At 44.6% G+C, this 18,252-nt stretch overlaps 1 protein-coding gene across 1 annotated transcript; it reads left to right on the top strand.

The window, feature by feature from the left end:
- Positions 1 to 857: 857 nt before the first annotated feature.
- On the top strand, positions 858 to 17,624 carry Ctse (cathepsin E). Its single transcript, XM_035445694.1, has 9 exons — positions 858 to 925; positions 1,927 to 2,083; positions 3,595 to 3,712; positions 4,638 to 4,756; positions 10,764 to 10,963; positions 12,909 to 13,031; positions 14,585 to 14,726; positions 14,824 to 14,922; positions 16,972 to 17,624. The coding sequence occupies exons 1-9, from the start codon at positions 858 to 860 to the stop codon at positions 17,134 to 17,136; spliced, it is 1,191 nt and encodes a 396-aa protein (XP_035301585.1). The 3' UTR covers positions 17,137 to 17,624.
- Positions 17,625 to 18,252: the final 628 nt, after the last annotated feature.

Here is an 18,252-nt window from a genome sequence, read left to right as displayed (position 1 = left end):
CACCATGACCATGGCAACTCTTACAAAGAAAATATTTAATTGGGGTGGCTGGCTTACAGTTTCAGAGGTTCAATTTATCAAGACATGGAGCACGGTGGTGTGCAGGCAGACATGGTGCTGGAGCTAAGAGTGCTATATCTTGGAGGCAATGGGAAGTCAACTGACAGTCACACTGAGGGACCCCAGGCCTAGACTCATCAAGTGTTTGGAGCTAAGAAAGCTTGCCTAACAAATCCATAGCCAAATGTTTCCACTTCAGGGCCTTTGGGGAGTAGGACAAATTGTTTTGGGAGCCTCTAAAGGAATGAAGAGAGAATAAGAAATATAGGGACAATAGCCTGGCTAACGTTTTGAGTTACAATCCTGCTACACATATAGCATTTCAGTTTCTGCCCTTCAGGAGTCTTCACCTTAAACACCTGTAGTAGCAGTGGGACCCTCGTTAAGGATCTTTTGCTCCCTTAGACAATAAACATGGGATTTCTTAAAGCCAGTGTGGAGTGTCCGAAGACCGTTGAAGAAGCTGAGACAGGATCACCTCTCATTTCAGAGGGTATACACACAGGAGCACACATGTGCACACACACACACACACACACACACACACACACACACACACACACACACACTTTGCCCTTATCTCCCCAAGTAAAAAGAGGCAGACAAGGGACGTCCTATTACACATACTGTTTACTCTGGGCATGGCTATTGACTCCAGACCTTATCATTGGGTCCTCAGACTGGGCAGGGCAGGTCTGGGCACCAGGAAGAGCTGGTGACCCTGCCCTGTGCTTGAGAAGAAAAGAAGGGGGAAGAGAGATCAAAGTAGAGTGAGAGAAGCTGCTGGTTGGACCACAATGAAATCCCTCCTTGCACTGCTGCTGGTTCTTCTGGACCTGGGACAGGCCTATGGAGCTATACACAGGTAAGGCCCTGCCCCCAGCACTGAGTTCAACTTAGGCATCCCCTAACCCTGGCTCGGAGATGCCCCTGGGGGAGGAAAGCTAATGAGGAAATGAAAAGAAGAAACTGGGGTTTCACGGGAATCCCTAGACAATGTTCCCCAGTCTATGCCAGGCCAATCCTTCCAGTGGAGGTGCCTGCCCCAGTTCAAGGGGCTCCCTCTGTTGCTCAAAAGCGTGCCTCACAGCTATGGTTTGCAACTCCAAGCCTTCAAATACTTTCCCATGTAGTGATATTTGTTTATGATCTAATAAAGTTGCCTGGAGATCAGAAATCAAAGCTAGCCACAGCCATAGAAGCTGAGCAGTGGTGGTACATACCTTTATTCCCAGGACTCAGGAGACAGAGGCAGATAGATCTCTGTGAATTCAAGGCCACCCTAGGCTACATGAGAGTGAATCAGTCTAAAGGAGAAACAGAGCTCATACCTTTAATCCCAGAACTAGAGAGACTATAAGGAGCTCAGTGCAGTCTCAGAGAGTCTCTGAGATTTGGTGAGGAGCAGTGCAGTCTGGAGATGCAATGTGAGGTTTGGTAGATCACCCCCTAGGTCTGAGCACCAGTAGAAGTGAGAACTCTCACTTTGCTTTGCTTTTCTGATCTTCTGATTGAACCTCAATATCTGTCTCTGGGTTTTTATTATTTGGGCTACATTGCCAAGCTGCACAGAGTACCAGTCCACAGAGTCCTTCCATCCCTTTAAGTCAGCCTTTCATGGAGGTCAGATGAAACTTCGGACTGTGTCCTACCTCCCATTCCCTAGAAAATCTCAAAGGGACAGCGCCCAGTAGGGAAAGCCACTTCTACTCAGATCCTGAATCCACAGGTCAGAGAAGGCCTGCTTATGGCCGCACCCTGGTCTTGAAGGTCCTCTCCTGGGTCTTGCTGTAGTCAGGCTATGAACCGATACATGGATATAGGGGACAGAAGCAGAACTGTCCCCTCATGCCTCTTTTTCTCTAGGGTACCCCTCAGAAAGCATCAGTCCATCCGGAAGAAGCTGCGGGCCCGAGGCAAGCTCTCAGACTTCTGGAAGTCCCAGAACTTGGACATGATCCAGTTCAGCGAGTCCTGTAAAATGGACCAGAGTACCAATGAGCCACTCATCAACTATCTGGATGTAAGACTTCTTAGGTTGAAGCCTGGGGACACAGGGTGTAAGGAGGAAGGCTGGGCCTCCAGCAGGGACCAGTGCTGCATCAGTGACTTTGGGTGCTTAGGCATGGGTCTCTTTGCTTGGATGACTCAGATGTCTAATCCCCTAGTCTCTGTGAACTTTGTAAAGCAGGCCCCAGTAATGCCCAGTGTGCAAGGATTCCTTCAAGAAGAAAGAGATAAGGATGAAATGTGCTCCAAGGGGAAAGACCCTACTGTGTGCTTGGCTGGGTATTTTACTAGCTATATGTTTGGGCAAAGAAAGAACTTGATTCCCCACATTCCCAGTTCCCTGATCCCAAAAAACAGAGGCATTTCTGTCTCCCCTGCCTTGTTCACAATGACATTTTAAGAATCAGGACCCTATGAGAGACATACATGGTCCCCTGGAGAAGGGGAAAGGGACAGGATCTCCTGAGCAAATTGGGAGAAGGGGAGAGGGGAAAGGGAGATAGGAGAATGAGAAGGGGAGAAGAGGAGGGGTGAAGAGGACATGAGGGAGCAGGAAGGTTGAGTTGGGAGAAGAATAGAGGAGAGCAAGATAAGAGATACCATAATAGAGGGAGCCATTATAGGTTTAAAGAGAAATCTGGCACTGGAAATGTTCAGAGATCTACAAGTTTGACCCCAACTAACAATCTAAGCAGCAGTTGAAAGACCACCTTAAATGCCCTTCTCCAATAATGAGATTGATGCCTACCTTCAATCCTAGAGCCTTCATCCAGTAGCTGATGGAAGCAGAAGCAGACACCCACACCTAAACACTGAGATGAACTCTGGAATCCAGTTGCAGAGAGGGAGGAATGATGAGCAAAGGGGCCAAGACTAGGCTGGAGAAACCCACAGAAACAGCTGATCTGAACAAGGGGGAGCTCATGGTCCCCAAACTGATAGCTAGGAAACTAGCATAGGACTGATCCAGACTCCATGAATGTGTGTGTCAATGAGGAGGCCTCAGAAATCTATGGGGCCTCTTGTAGTAGATCAGTACTTATCCCTAGCATAGGAATGAACTTTGGGAGCTCATTCCAGGTAGAGGGATACTCCCTAGGATACACGGGAGAGGGTCTAGGCCCTATCCCAAAGGCTATGACAGACTCCGAAGATCCCCTATGGAAGGCCTCACCCTCCCTGGGGTGAAGAAAGGCGTTGGGATAGGTAAGGTGTTAGTGGGGGGAAGGAGAGGAGGGGAGGGAGAGGGAACTGGGATTGACATGTAAGACAATCTTGTATCTAATTTAAAATTTAAAAGTGGAAAACAAAGAATCAGGATAATGAGAGAAGAATGGAACCAAGTTTCCTGAGTATCCTTAGTGCCCTCCCTGGTGGTCTCTGCTCTGTTCCTGGCATCCTTTGTCTCCAGCCTTGCCTCTTCAAGGCTCTGTAAACTGTCATCTGTGGGAGTCCATGCTCTAGTTGCAAGCAATCCTTCTCCCTTCCTCCCACACTCTCTTTCTTTCTCTCCCGTCCCTGTAGATGGAATATTTCGGCACTATCTCCATTGGATCCCCACCACAGAACTTCACTGTCATTTTTGACACTGGCTCCTCCAACCTCTGGGTCCCTTCTGTTTACTGTACCAGCCCAGCATGCAGTAAGTGTGCAGCAATGGTGGGAATCACTTCTTAGAGGCTATTTTGTGCAATGGAGAGACTTTGATTCCCTCCACAGGTCCTCCCTGCCATACCAGCCTCCCCCCCCCCACCCCGTGTGTGTGTGTATGTGTGTGTGTGTGTGTGTGTGTTTGGTGTGGCTGGGTCAGGGATGGAGATGAAAAGTAACTGCTAGTCAAGATAACAACTTTCAAATTAGTCAGAATTAATGGAGAGAAAATTAGCCACTAAAAAGAGAAATCTTTGACTTGGTGACTCACTTCCTTTGAAACACACCCAAAGGAACATGGGGGATAGTTTCTCTGGTCTATACCTGAACAGGTTGGTCAGTTGAGTTCTAAGGAAGACTGTATACCTGCTTCAAGGAGGCCCTGATGGCCTGGCTCCCATGGAGGTGTGGCTGGTAGGGTACAATGGCATGGGTGTGTCCATTTGGCCAGAGGTAATGTAGGGTTAGGGAGAGATTGGAAACAGAAGCCCTAAACAGAGAAGGATCTTTCTGTGTGAAACACATCCCAAGGGTAGAAGCTCTTTGAAACCCGAAACTAGACATCTGTAAAGTAGGGTGAAGAGTTGGGGATAATTTCCTAGAGTGGTAATTGTTCACCCAGAGCTTCCTCTGAAAGCCAGGCTCTGCCCCACACCGATGGCTGAGACTGCTGCTGGCGCCAGGTAAATGGTGCTTATCTTGTGTCTATGAGGTCACTGTGAGCAACCAGATTTGCCCAGGGACAAATATTTGGTCCCTGGTTGGGACACACCTGGTCAGGCTAGCAAGAACACAGTAGCTCACTGACAGGCCTTGCCAAGAACCCCCATCGTCCATTCATTGTGGGTAGCCGAGGGAAGCCACTCTGCCTCTCTGGGGCAGGGATGGAAGCAATAAGCAGCATTCTTGTTTTCCAGAGACTCACCCAGTGTTCCATCCATCCCAGTCCAGCACATATGAGGAGGTAGGGAATCATTTCTCCATCCAGTATGGTACTGGGAGCCTGACAGGAATCATCGGAGCTGACCAAGTCTCTGTGAGTGAGATTCTTCAATCTTTGCTCTCTTGCGCAGGAACTAGGCACAGGGGTATCAGGATATGGTTCAGAGGTCTCAGGGACACAATTTCAGGTCTGCCTCAGGTGGATTTAGACAAGGCTAGCTTCCAGGACAAGGGAGCAATCCTTCCCTCCCAAGATGGGACAGTGGTCATCTTTCAGCACACTGAGCCCTAGACAGAAGCATGGGACTACCTTCAGGAGAGAAGGGTCAGGGCACAATGCCTTGTGTCAGGACTGGATCACCAGTCCCTGAGCACTAAGGGGATGAGAGAAGGCTGTCACCTTGAAAGAAAAAAAGAAGTGCAAGCCAGTGAGCAAGCTGAGGCTCCATTGGGAAATAGGAAGGTGTGAGGCAAACATCCAACTACAGAGAAGAATACAGGTGTCAAAGTCCCAAAGTCTAGCCGCTCCTTGAACACCGAAACACCCCCCCCATCAAAAGTCTTACCGGTCCCTGCTGTGGGAATCAGAGAACCAGGGGAGTCCTGGCCCTGCCTGGATACTTTCTGCAAGTGTGTGTGAGAAATAGAGGCTGGTCCACCCTGATGGCCATCATTCTATATCCCAAGGTCAGTGGAGCACAGTCTTTGTCAACATCCTTTCAACAATTTGAGAATTAAGTGGGGAAAAGTGAAAATAAAAACCTAGCAGAAGACTCTTTTTTATCACTGCCCCCCCATTAAACCTGGAGCAAATCTTTCTGAACTCTTGTGAGTTGTGTGGGGTTTGGTTACTCCACTGAGCTGGCCATCAAATAATAAAAAGAAAAATGAATGTATTGCTAGCCTTAATTATTTTCTTTAGTATACTAAGTCTCCTTAAAATATGTTTAAGAGGGCTGGAGAAATGACTCAGTGGTTCTTACAGAAGATCTGGGTTCAATTCCCAGCACCCATGTGACAGCTCACAACTGTCTGTAACTCCAGTTCCAAGGGGGCCCAGCACCCCTACACAGGCAGGTTCCAGCTGACACATATCTTCTCTCTTGACACATACCTTCTCTCTGCTGCCACATCTGCAGACCTCAGGCTGCAATCCTAGGTTAGAAACCACATCTTTAGTGCACTCTCTAACTGGCATCTGCAACTGTGTAAAGACAATTATCTAAACACACACACACACACACACACACACACACACACACACACACACACACACACACACACACACACACGTATGTAAGATATAAGTACACAGATTGATGTACAGTTAATGTAGTTCTTAAAGTACAGCCCAAAGTGCATTATATGAGAAAAACCAGTGACCTAGACTGTTGTTTTGAGTCACAAACACTAAGAAGAACAAGCCACTAATAACAGGAGCAAACCAAACCCAAAGAAAAGGGAAGGAAAGAAATTATAGAGAGAAGGACCAGGACGTCAGTGAAGTAGGAAATCCACACTGGAAACAAGAACAACAAAGGCACAAATTAACTGCAAAGGGCAACCAACTGGCCTAGCATGACTAATCCAGAAAAATGAAAGAAACCTAACATTAGAATGAAAAGGGACACTATTAAAGATCTCGTCAACCTCAAAACAAGATATCAAAGTTGTCTTGCATTGATAAGCTTTGCAATAATCCTAAATCGATGAATATTCCGAGGAATATGAACTATCAAACCTGATGCAATAACATAGAAAATATTAATAATGTGGTATCTATTTTAAATGCTTACTCTACTATTTTAAAAAGAAAAAAAAAAGAAAAAAAAAACCTTCCCACAAGGAAAACTCTGGGTCCATCTTCCAGAGAATTGATAGTTACTTCATAGCCGAACAACTTTAATAATAATACTTGAAGAAGTTATTATAAGCACTAGAACATGCCCTTAATCCCTGAACTCAGGAGGCAGAGGCAGACAAATCTCTGTGAGTGTCATCCCAGCCTGATCTATATAGAGAGTTAGTTATAGGATAATCAAAGCTATATAGTGAGACCCTGTCTGAATAGTCTGTCGGTCGGTCAGTCAATCAATCAAGTCAGTCAGTCAGTCAAATAACTGGAACTAAAGGCTAGGGATACAGGTCAGTTTGCAGAGTGCTTGCCTGGCATACACAAAGCCCATAATTTGATCCCTAGGACCACAAAAACTGGACAAGGTGACACACACATCTAATCCCAGCACTCTGGAGCCAAAGGCAAGAGGATCAGAAGTTTAAGATTTCCTGTTACATAGTAAATCCTGTGCTAGCCTGGGCTGTATGAGATCGTGTCTCAAAAGGAACAAAACAAAATGGATTAGCGTTACACCCTTTCTCCATAGATGTCAAAGCTTTTGTGTTCTGTGGGGAGGACAGATCTGAGACAGCTCTCACTGAGAGCAGAGTTTAACTTGGAACTTACCATCCTCTTACTGAGTGCTGAATTGAGTGTTGAGATTTCAGGCAAATGCCACCATGCCCAAATAGATGCCGAAGCCCTAAACAAAAAAAAAAAAAAATGAGCAAATTAAATTTTGTGAGGATCATAAGACCCAACCAAGAGTCATTTCTTCCTAGAAATTTGTCATCTGAGAGAATAAAGACAAAAAAGCAATACAAACATCTGGATGGGTAAAATTCAAGATGTGTTCATAACTTAAAAATAAACTCTTAGAAGACCAGGATTATAAATTAACTTCCTTAGTCTATTAAAGAATACCCACAAGACAGTCATGGGGATGCGTGTGGGAGGCTGTGGAGGAAGCCAGAGAGTTTGAGGTTAATTTGTCCTCCTCTGAAGCCCACAGCAGAGCTTACAGTCAATAGTGAATTTTTTGAGAGGGTTTGAAATTCTCCCTGAGATTAGGAACCAGACAGCAGTAGTCATATCACCCTGTCTGTTCAGCACTGTGCTGAAGACCATTGCTAACACAGTAAGACAAGAAAAGAAAAAGAAACTAAGTAACATTGTCATACCAGCAGCACACACAAAGACTCTCTTGTTTGTTTTTAGTTTTGCTTGTTTTCTTTTATTTTTGACATTATAGTATAATTACATAATTTCCTTCTTGCTTTTCCTTTCTCCAAACCCTCCCATAAACCCCTCCTAGCGCTTTTTCAAATTCATGGTCTCTTTTTTCACTAATTGTTGTTATATACATGCGTATGTATGTATGTATGTATGTATGTATGTATTGTATGTATGTATTCCTAGATACATGCTAACAACCTGCTCTGTTTGTATAATATTACTTGTATGTACATGTTTCCAGGGATGACCATTTGGTATTGAATAACCAAATGGGTGTGCTCTTTCCTAGGAAAGGTGATTTCTCCCATTCTCAGCATTCCTTGGTTGCCCATAGTTCTTTGCCTAGGCTGAGGCCTCATGGGCTTTCTCCCATCTGTGTCAGCAGGTTTATTAGTGTCACTTTTGTTCAGCTTTTTTACACAGTCATATTGGTGAGGCTTTATGGGTGTAACTTTTAACTCTCTTAAGAGACACAATCTCACAGCAAACTCCCCCTGCCTCCGGTTCTTACAGTTTCTCTGAACCCTCTCTTCACAATGACCCCTGAGCCTTATCTGTGGAATTGTTTTTTGTTTTTTGTTTTTTGTTTTTTTGAAATATCCACTGGGACTGGGTTCCGCATCTCTGAATGTTGATTGGTTGTGACAACTCTGTCGGTTTCAAAGAGAAGTTGCTTTGATGAGAATTGAGGATTACATTTATCAGTGGGTATAAAGACAAATGTTTAGAGTGTAGCTACGGTTTATGTTGCTTTAGTGACGTGGTGGTTATGGGCTCTCCTCCAAGATCCATTACTTCCCTAGCCCTGGGTAGCCTGCTAGGCTTCCAGTACTGGGCAAGATTTCCCTCTTGTTTTGTTCAGTTTTCTTTTGAGACAGGGTTTTACTGTAGCCCTGGCTGTCCTGGAATTCTCTGTGTAGATCAGACTGGCCTCAAACTCACAGAGATCCATCCACCTGCATCTGCCTCCTGAGTGCTGGGATTAAAGGCATGCACCAAGACAAATAACCACAAGAAAAAAATCCACATGTAGGAAATCTAAAAATATCTTCAGTATATTGAGAATAATAAGAAAATCTACCAACATTTCTAGAAGAGGTAAACATACAAAAGTCATGTGGATTTCTATGTCACAGCAAAGACAAATGAAAAATAGGTTTTGAAAACCATCAAAAACAGCTTACCTCTAACAAATATGCTCTACCCTAAAAACAACCATAAATCACTGCTGTATGAAATTAAAAGATTATATATTGAAAGATGAGCGAGGACTGTAGAAAGATTTACTTTGATAAAATAGTCAAAATCTCCAAGTTGATTTTTAGATCCAGTGTTGCCCCAATCAAACAGTACTGATTTGTGTTAGAAATTGATAAATTGGTTCTAGCATGTAGATGAATGCAATGTAATATACAGGAATAATCTTGATTCACCAGGTGGTGGTGGCACATGTCTTTAATCCCAGCACTTGGGAGGCAGAGGCAGGCAGATCTCTGTGAATTTGAGACCAGCCTGGTCTATAAAAGTGAGTTCCAGGACAGCCTCCAAAGCTACTCAGGGAAACCCTGTCTTAAAAAAAAAAACATAATCATCATCATCATCATCATCATCATCATCATCATCATCATCTTGACTTATGAAAACAATGCCAAGGTATTATAAATCCACAATTTGGACTCCCATATTGGTACAGGCTAAGAAAAAAAAGGAAAAAAAAAAAAACAAATGTACCAGGATGTATGAAAAAAATCTAGAAATCTCCCACCAATCACCTCACTCATATTGAACATTTTACTGTAGCATATAGAAGATAACACTGTTATTAAAAAACGGTAGGTCAGTTAGATATCTGTACAGGAAAAAAAACTTTGTCGTATGTTGTCAGACTTTAGGTAGATTATAGACCTAAATGCAAAAATGTAAAAGAATAAAGCATGTAGAAAAAACTTGGGAAAATGTCTCCATGACTGTGAAAAAGAAAAACTCCAAAGCACATTATTTAAAAAAAAAAAACAGTAATGGTGAAGCAAAAATTAACTACATTAAAATTCATATATTTTTTTCATCAAAAACAGCAAAAGGCATCACTGGCAGTTGGGGGGGGGGCTTGTAGTTTCCAGCAAAGGACTTGGTTCCAAAATATACCACCAACAACCACAAAAGCAGGCATTCCTAAAAGAAGATATCCAAATAACCAATTAATTGTTGTGAAATGCAATTAAAATCTCAATATAACCCTCTGTGTATCTGCTATAAAACCAACATGGAAGAGACAGGCCATAAAGCTTTCATGAGGGTATGGCCCAATTGGTACTCTCAGAATATCAGTAAAGGAAACACTGGTACCACAATTTTGCAAGATTCCAGGACTTTTGATCAGAGAGAATACTTATAAACCCTGACGTCTAGAGATTTGCTCCAATGGAAATACACACCTGTGTTCACCAAAGGAAGAGGAAGTATACACAGAGCAGCAGCAGTGATAATCAAACACAGGAAACAGCCCAGAATCCTACCCATGGATGGCATAAGGGATCAAGCATGTAACATAGTCATACCTTGGAATACTAATGAGAATAAAAGCATTCTAAGAGTATGTAGCAAGCATAGTGCTAAGGAACAGAAGCTAAGTAGCAGCGTCCTAGTAAACAATTCCATTCATGTAAAATTAAAGACATAGACAAACCAATGTTGCTTGGAAGGCCAGTCACTTTGGAGGAGGGACACAATGATTGGTAGGGTACAGGAAAGGAATGTCCTGGGGCTTTGAAATGTTCTGTCTTGTCTCAGGAGGGTTTCATGGGCATGTATAGTGTGTGGACTGTTATTAGACACTCGCATTTTCTGCATTTCATTATATTTCAATTTTTAAAGTCACGTGAAGAAATTACATCAGTGGGATTATAGTTAACATTTTTGTCCTGTTTATCAAGGAAAGCTGAGAAAGGAAGATTTAGCTTTCATTGGAACAGGGACCCAGGAATCTGAGAACCTCATCCAACGAACCTTTGTGCAATTCTCCCTTCAGGTGGAAGGGCTGACTGTGGACGGCCAGCAGTTTGGAGAGAGTGTCAAGGAGCCGGGCCAGACTTTTGTGAATGCAGAGTTTGATGGGATTCTGGGCCTGGGATACCCTTCACTGGCTGTTGGAGGGGTGACCCCAGTGTTTGACAACATGATGGCCCAGAACCTCGTGGATCTGCCTATATTTTCTGTCTACATGAGCAGGTGAGGCCAGTCAAGTTCCATGGGTCAGGTCAATGATGACTACAGGCAGAAACTTTATGGGCCTAAGACCAGTGAATCTCTTGAAACTCTGGCTTGACCTATGACATATGATCTTGAGCAAAACACTTAGGCTCTCTGGATTTTGAGGAAATGTGATTTGCCGCATAAAGGAGTTGTGACAAATACTTGGTAAACTACCACTGTGAGTTGAATCTATGGACCCTTGAGATTGGCTAGTGATTTATATAGTCAATAAATACCCAAACTGGGCTTGGTGGCGTATGCCTTTAATCCCAGCACTCAGGACGCAGAGGCAGGTGGATCTCTGTGAGTTTGAGGCCAACCTGGTCTATAGTCAGGGCTGTTACACAGAGATACCCTATTTCAAAAAACAAAAAGGTCCCACTGCATGCTACCTGAAATGGTAGACACCAAAGCACAATGGAAAAAGGACAACGTCTATTTTTGGGAGATAGGGGGAAAATTAGCCAATAAGATGACACCAAAAATCAGTTATATTTTAATGAATAGGAAGGGAAAATGTGGTACAGCCATACAGAGGAATGTTACTTGGTTTTTGAAAGGAAAGATAGCAAGGGCTGCAGTATGGCACTAGGGGACTTACCTAGTTTGCAGGAGGCCTTGAGTTCAATTTCCCATTGAACAAAAAAAAAATTCTGACCTGTGCTAGAACATGGATTAAACCTCAAGACTTATGCTAAATGAAATAAGCCAGACACCAAAAGGACAGATCCGATTCTACTCACAAGAGGTACCCAGAATTTAAAGAGAATTTAAAGAGAAAATACAGTGATGACTGCCAAGGGGAGATGGGAAAGGGATCCTTGTTCAATAAGTCTCAGTTCTATATGGTGAAAATGTGCAGGAGCTTGGCTTCATGAGAATGAAAATATGAACTGCACACTCAAAGATAGTTAAGATGGTTTTGTCTTATACCTGTATCGCCATGCGCTCTCAAAATCCATAAACTATAGTTGGGAAGAGCATGGAGCTTGCTGTCCCTGTACCCTTGCCTGGGATGCTCACCTCACTTTCCTCCCACTCTGGCCTGGCCTGAGCTCATCAGGCTACAAAATAGGTCCCCTTTTCCTGTCCCCCTTCCACAAAGAGTCCTGCATTTGCTCTCTTGGGCTGTGCTGTGTCTCCAGAGTGAGTGCAGTTGGGATTGGACTGGGTAGGACTTTGATCGAGGCACACTGTCTGGACTCATGTTTTCCGCTTGCATGGTTTTGTGTCCCAGTTTCCTCAAGGTTGATGTAAGAATTCAACAAGATCAGCTGGTGAGAGTTCTAGAACCCAGGACTCATGAATGCCAAGCAAGTGTTGTACCCTCTAGTTACATCCCCAGTCCTCACTGAACCTAAAATCCCTACAGATATATGTTCCTTCCTCACTACCAGCCTGCCCTGCAGCACCTCAGGCTTTGTATCTTTCTGCTCCTTTTCCTCCTGGAAATACCCCTCTTCCCCAAATCCTACTAAATTCCAGCACATAACTTGAGAAAAAAACTACCAAAGAAAATTAACCAATAGTCAAGCTCTAATATGTCATTTTGCTTTCAAACTACCCTCTCTGCCTTACCAAAGGGGAGTGACCATTGTGGGAACTCTGGACACCGCAGCATTCATAGCAGGGAACATACCCCGAGAAAGGGTATTTTGGGGGGCATCCTGGGTGTTTGCACACCCAGGATAGTCCTGATCTTGGATCTGCAGATCTGATGCTACCTACCTACTAAATGTTTTATCCAAGAAGCAGGAAATATTCACAGAGAATTGAACACAGTCATTCTTCTCTTTGGTTTCCCAAAGGCTCAGGCTACCTAGGTAGTTTCTGCCTACCTGGGTATCAGATGCAAGTGCCCAGACATGCGGCAAAGAGCCAATTGGCCCTTCTTTGACAATTTGCCTTTCTCTCTATGTAGTGACCCACAAGGTGGCTCAGGAAGTGAGCTGACTTTTGGAGGCTTTGATCCCTCTCATTTCTCTGGGAACCTCAATTGGATTCCAGTCACCAAGCAAGGCTACTGGCAGATTGCACTGGACGGGTGAGTATCCTCCATATAGTAGCTACGGTTGAACAGAAGCACTCACAACAGCCATAACTCAAACTGGTTAACTGAGTGACACTACAAGGCACTGGAGCAGATGCTGGGAACCTGACATCTGGACTGGAGGTGTGGGAACACACAGGGAGGACTAGAGGAGTGGTTTCCTTCTGTATACATTCTGCAGGCCTCCTTCTAACTCCTGCAGCTACCTACTCTGTGTCCACACAGCCTTAATTAATATACTATGCAATGGCTGAGTGACATGGGAAATGCCAGGGTGTTTTGGACTCAGGTTTTTTTGGGGGGAGGGGGTGAGACAGGGTTTCTCTGTGTAGCTTTGGAGCCTATCCTGGCACTTACTCTGGAGACCAGGCTGGCCTCGAACTCACAGAGATGCGCCTGCCTCTGCTTCCAGAGAGATGGGATTAAAGGCGTGCCCCACCAACGCCCGGCTGGACTCAGGTTTTTGCTTTCTTGAAGCTTGCATGGAAGATGAAATGTGGTCCCAAACTGTCACCACACAAAGTGGATGTGGTCAGGGCTCCCAGAGCCACTAGAATGACTAGCAAACAGAGTGAAACATCTCTGTCTGAAGACTGCCTAAGATTTTGTGGAGGCAATGGCTCTGAAAATAAGCCTTGAAATCCATGCCTGGGCACGGAGCTAATGGGGAAGTAGGATCGCACCCTTGCTACATGGCCAGCACTGTGCTACATAAGGTGGGAGTTCAGGGCAGAGCAATGTAGTTTCTGTTCCTAAGATGCTCTAGATAAACAGCTCCAGTGCTCACTGGCTGCTGATGTTTGTCAAACAGCTCAGGGCATCATTTTAAAGACTCTTTGTTTGCTTTGTGTTATGTTTTGAGAAAGGATCTTGCCATGTAGCCCCAGCTGGCCTGGAATGTTCAGGATCTTGTCACCTCGGCCTCCTACATGCTGGAATTACTTACAGGTGTTCCCTAACATGCCCAACTCCTGAGGTACATTTCTGAATGAAAACATAGTACAATAGAAAATACAAAAATCTATTTCAGCGTGTGTGTGTGTGTGTGTGTGTGTGTGTGTGTGTGTGTGTGTGTTTGGCCAAGAAGTAAATGTATTTCCTACGATGAATCTCAGTCAAAAAAGTAAGTTGAGTCAGGTATAATGGATCATGCCTATAATCCCAGCACTCATGAGACTGAGGCAGGAGGATTGCTATGAGGTTGGGACTAGTCTGGACAGAGTGAAACCCTGTCTTTAAAAAGAAGCAAGTTGGCTAGGCATGGTGGCACACGCCTTTAATTCTGGCACCTGGGAAGCAGAGAGGCAGGTGGATCTCTTTGAATTGAAGGCCAGCCTGGTTTACTTAGTAAGTTTCAGATCATCCAAGGCTATGCAGAGACCCTGTCTCATACAAACAAACATGCCAGTTGAAAAACACCCCTGTGGTAGAAGAGACCAAAGGTAATGCCATTATTGTGTCCTGGAATGGTGAAAGGGCCCCATAGGGAACGGGAATGGCCAAGGATCAGGTGGTAACCATGAAACCACGGGGCCCTTTGTCCTCAGAGTCCAGGTGGGAGACACAGTGATGTTCTGCTCTGAGGGCTGCCAGGCCATTGTGGACACAGGGACCTCCCTCATCACTGGCCCCTCCCACAAGATCAAACAGCTTCAAGAGGCCATTGGGGCCACACCCATGGATGGAGAAGTAAGTGTCTACGAGGTTCGGGAATGAGGTAGGAGCAGGAGAGCCTGTCCTTCACTGGGGAGAGAGTCGTCTCTGAGTCGATCCTTCTCTGTTTTAGTACGCTGTGGATTGTGCCAACCTCAACACGATGCCAAATGTGGCCTTCATCCTCAACGGGGTTTCATATACCCTCAGCCCAACTGCCTACATCCTGCCGGTAAGGGCTATTTCCTTATTTTGTGAGTCACAGAACTCTCCCCACGTGCCTGTCACTTCCCCCTTCAAAGTCATCTACACCAGTCCTGATGTGACATTCTGTCTGAGAGAGACAAAGCTGCCTGTGGTAGAAACTCCTGGACCTGCTTCTAGTTTCCAGTTCTGTCATGAAGCAGCAGCTATTTAGGTAGAAGACATTTAAGGGGGATTTCTGAGGAATTTATCAACAAACACATTAATCCTCCACACTGCCTATGTGCACCTGGCAATGTTATTATCCTGACTTATAGGGGAAGATGGTGAGATTCTCAGAGTTAAATAAATAGTTCAGATATGACTGCTGAGGCTGGTGAGATGGCTCATCAGTTAAGAGCACTTGCTATTTCCTCCAGAGGACACAGTTGGGTTCCTTGCACCCACTTAGTGTGGCTCCCAAACCACATGTAACTCCAGCTCCAAGAAATCCAATGCCCTCTTCTGATCATGTGTGTACGCAGAAATATACTACACAATACATACATACATACATACATACATACATACATACAGTAAAAACTCTTAAAGAGTGATTTTAAAAAAGAAGATATGAGCTGCTTTGGGAGGGCAACATTCAAATTAACTTTTCTTCTCAAGCTAAAATGTGTATTTTATTGCAACGATTCCCAAGTTCTGAGGGTGAGGTAGAGACAAAAAGCTGGACATTTTTGGAAATCTATAGTCACTTCACATCCCCTAGGCATAGTATTTGATGTTGCACTTCTTGGGAAACACACTTTAGCCTGTTGACCCTTTAACCAGAATCACTCATGCCATCAATGACTGTGTCAGCATAAAGGTGTAAGGTAGAGTGACCTTCACTTTCTGCTCTAAAGCATCGCTTAGTGGCAAAACCCCTGAGCTCTTGAAACACCCTTGGAAGCTCTCTTCAGACAGCATGCCACATGGCGAGACTAAGCCCTGCTCACCAGGCTCCATTTCCAACACCACGTTACTGAGTGCTTCTTTTGGACCCTAGGATTTAGTGGACGGGATGCAGTTCTGTGGCAGTGGCTTCCCTAGTCTTAGTGGATGGAGGGCAGTTCTGTGGCAGTGGCTTTCAAGCATTTGATATAAATCCTCCTGCTGGACCCTTCTAGTATCTAGCACCTACACTCTCCTACTTTTGTCCAGCAAGAGGCTCTGCTTGTACCCAAACCCTGCCTTGTACCCAACATGGTACTGGGGTCCTTTTCTGACGGATTTCAATCAGGGCCGTCTCAGTGCATCGAGGATACTGAAAGTTCCTCGATGTTCAAAGTTCATCCCTGTCTTCTCACAGAGCTGTGACTTCCCCCACCTCCTCATCAGCAGCTTTGAGTTTCAGGTGGTTGTAGGGAAACCTCACTTACCTGGTAGAAACCAAATCTTTTCTAAAATGAAAAGTAAAATTGGGGGACAGGAGTGGTGGTGCATTCCTACAACACCAGCACTCAGGAGGGAGAGGCAGGATAGTGAGTTCTGGACATGGGCTACATAGCATCTAAAAGAAAAAGAAGACTGGGGGAGATTAGGCTCCCTTCGTAGAACAACGGATGTGTGCTTGCTGTGTGTCTAAGAGAGTCCACTCTAAGGCTTCTTCTCCAGATATCAAGAAGGAAGTGGTGATGGCTAGTCATTCACAGAGCAGTTTCTCTCCCTTATAAAAATTAAGTTGAGCTCTGCTTGAAACCAAAGAAAATGGGATTGAAACCAAAGCTTTTGCAATAAGGTTATTACACTTACACAGTTGTTATCACAGTTATTATCAGTTATAAACTGATGTCAAGGTATGGCTGTAAAAACATACAGTACTCAGAATTGTAGAACACAGATGAGTGAACCGAGCAAATATGCACTGTACTGAGCAAGCTGGAATATGGGCATGAAATGAAAAAAACCCACCAACCACAACGGTGGCACTCACCAACCATCTCAGGCCACTTGGTGCCAGCCAGCACCACCGCTCAGTGTGGCTCCCAGCCCTCTGATCATCTTCCCCTGTCTGCTACTAACTGCTACTTTTGGACCCTAGGACTTAGTGGACGGGATGCAGTTCTGCGGCAGCGGCTTTCAAGGACTTGACATCCAGCCACCATCTGGGCCCCTCTGGATCCTGGGGGATGTCTTCATTCGACAGTTTTACGCAGTCTTTGATCGTGGAAATAACCAAGTGGGACTGGCCCCCGCAGTCCCCTAAATAGGGATGTATGTCTATACCTGATACCCTTTAGCCTGTTAGATTTCTTTATACCTATCCAAAAGTCATTTCCCATGGGATGCAGTCATCCCAGAGTATTCAGACTACAGAAAGCATAAGAGCACACACATACCACCTCCACCACCACCACCATGATGGAAGAATGAAGTTCTGTTTATAGTCTTAATTGCTTAATTGTGTCAACTTCCAATTATGGAACTCTCCAAACACATATGCAAGTAGATGTGATGGCAAGATAAATCCCTGTGCACCTCTACCATCCACATGTGGTCAGGCCCCTTTATCCTCTCTCCCTCTGGCTCCACACATCTAAATTCAGAAGCAAATTCTAAGTACCATATCATTTTATCTAGTGTCTAATATCCTTACATGTCATAAATGTGTACCTTTTTTTTTTTTTACAGTTGGTTTATTTGTATCCGGATTCAAACCAGATCCATAACTGGGGGGAAAAACCCATAAATTGCATTAGCTTGAAATGTCTCTTAAGTCTCTTTTCTTCTATAGACTTTTCCATGTTCTTTTGCTAACTGCAACCAGGCATGGTGGTACATGCCTATAACTCAGTACTCTGGACGCTGAGGCAGGAGGATCACTTCAAGTTCAAGGCATCCTGGGCTACATAGCAAACTTCAGGCCAGCCAGGACCACATGGCAAGACTTTGCCTCATAAAAAGACCAAGAAAAAGATTTTGACTAGTTAGAATGTGGAGGCATTGTTTGACAAGGGTCTTTGCACCCACCCTGCCTATGACATGGTAGTTAGATCTAGAGACCTTGATTCATGGCAGAACTGTGACATAGAAAGCCCTGGGTATGTCCCATCAGGAGGCAAATAATGTGGGTGTCTTTTAACTGGTCATGTTAAGTTGGATGGGTGGATTTATGTCAGCCTACATCATCTCATACAAAACCCTCTCTTTCAGCAGGCACTGACGGTCATCATTGAACCGCTCATGATGGTTAGGGTTTCCCCAATTCTATTTTTTCCCATAACAGTCATCTTCTTTCATCACCTTTGTACTCACTGTGAAGTCCACCTCCCATACAAAAGAAGATGACTGCCTGAGACTTCCCCTCCCCCACTTTACCTAC

The sequence above is a fragment of the Cricetulus griseus genome, chromosome 5 (genome assembly GCF_003668045.3).
Source record: "Cricetulus griseus strain 17A/GY chromosome 5, alternate assembly CriGri-PICRH-1.0, whole genome shotgun sequence".
Taxonomy (NCBI): domain Eukaryota; kingdom Metazoa; phylum Chordata; class Mammalia; order Rodentia; family Cricetidae; genus Cricetulus; species Cricetulus griseus.
This window is presented reverse-complemented; position numbering and strand designations above follow the sequence as displayed.

Excerpts from the sequence above, each read along its gene's own strand:
- Ctse (XM_035445694.1), top strand. The coding sequence starts at position 858 with ATGAAATCCCTCCTTGCACTGCTGCTGGTTCTTCTGGACCTGGGACAG. Across the intron at positions 2,084-3,594 it reads CACTCATCAACTATCTGGAT|ATGGAATATTTCGGCACTAT; the intron begins GTAAGACTTCTT and ends CCGTCCCTGTAG. Across the intron at positions 10,964-12,908 it reads TTTTCTGTCTACATGAGCAG|TGACCCACAAGGTGGCTCAG; the intron begins GTGAGGCCAGTC and ends CTCTCTATGTAG.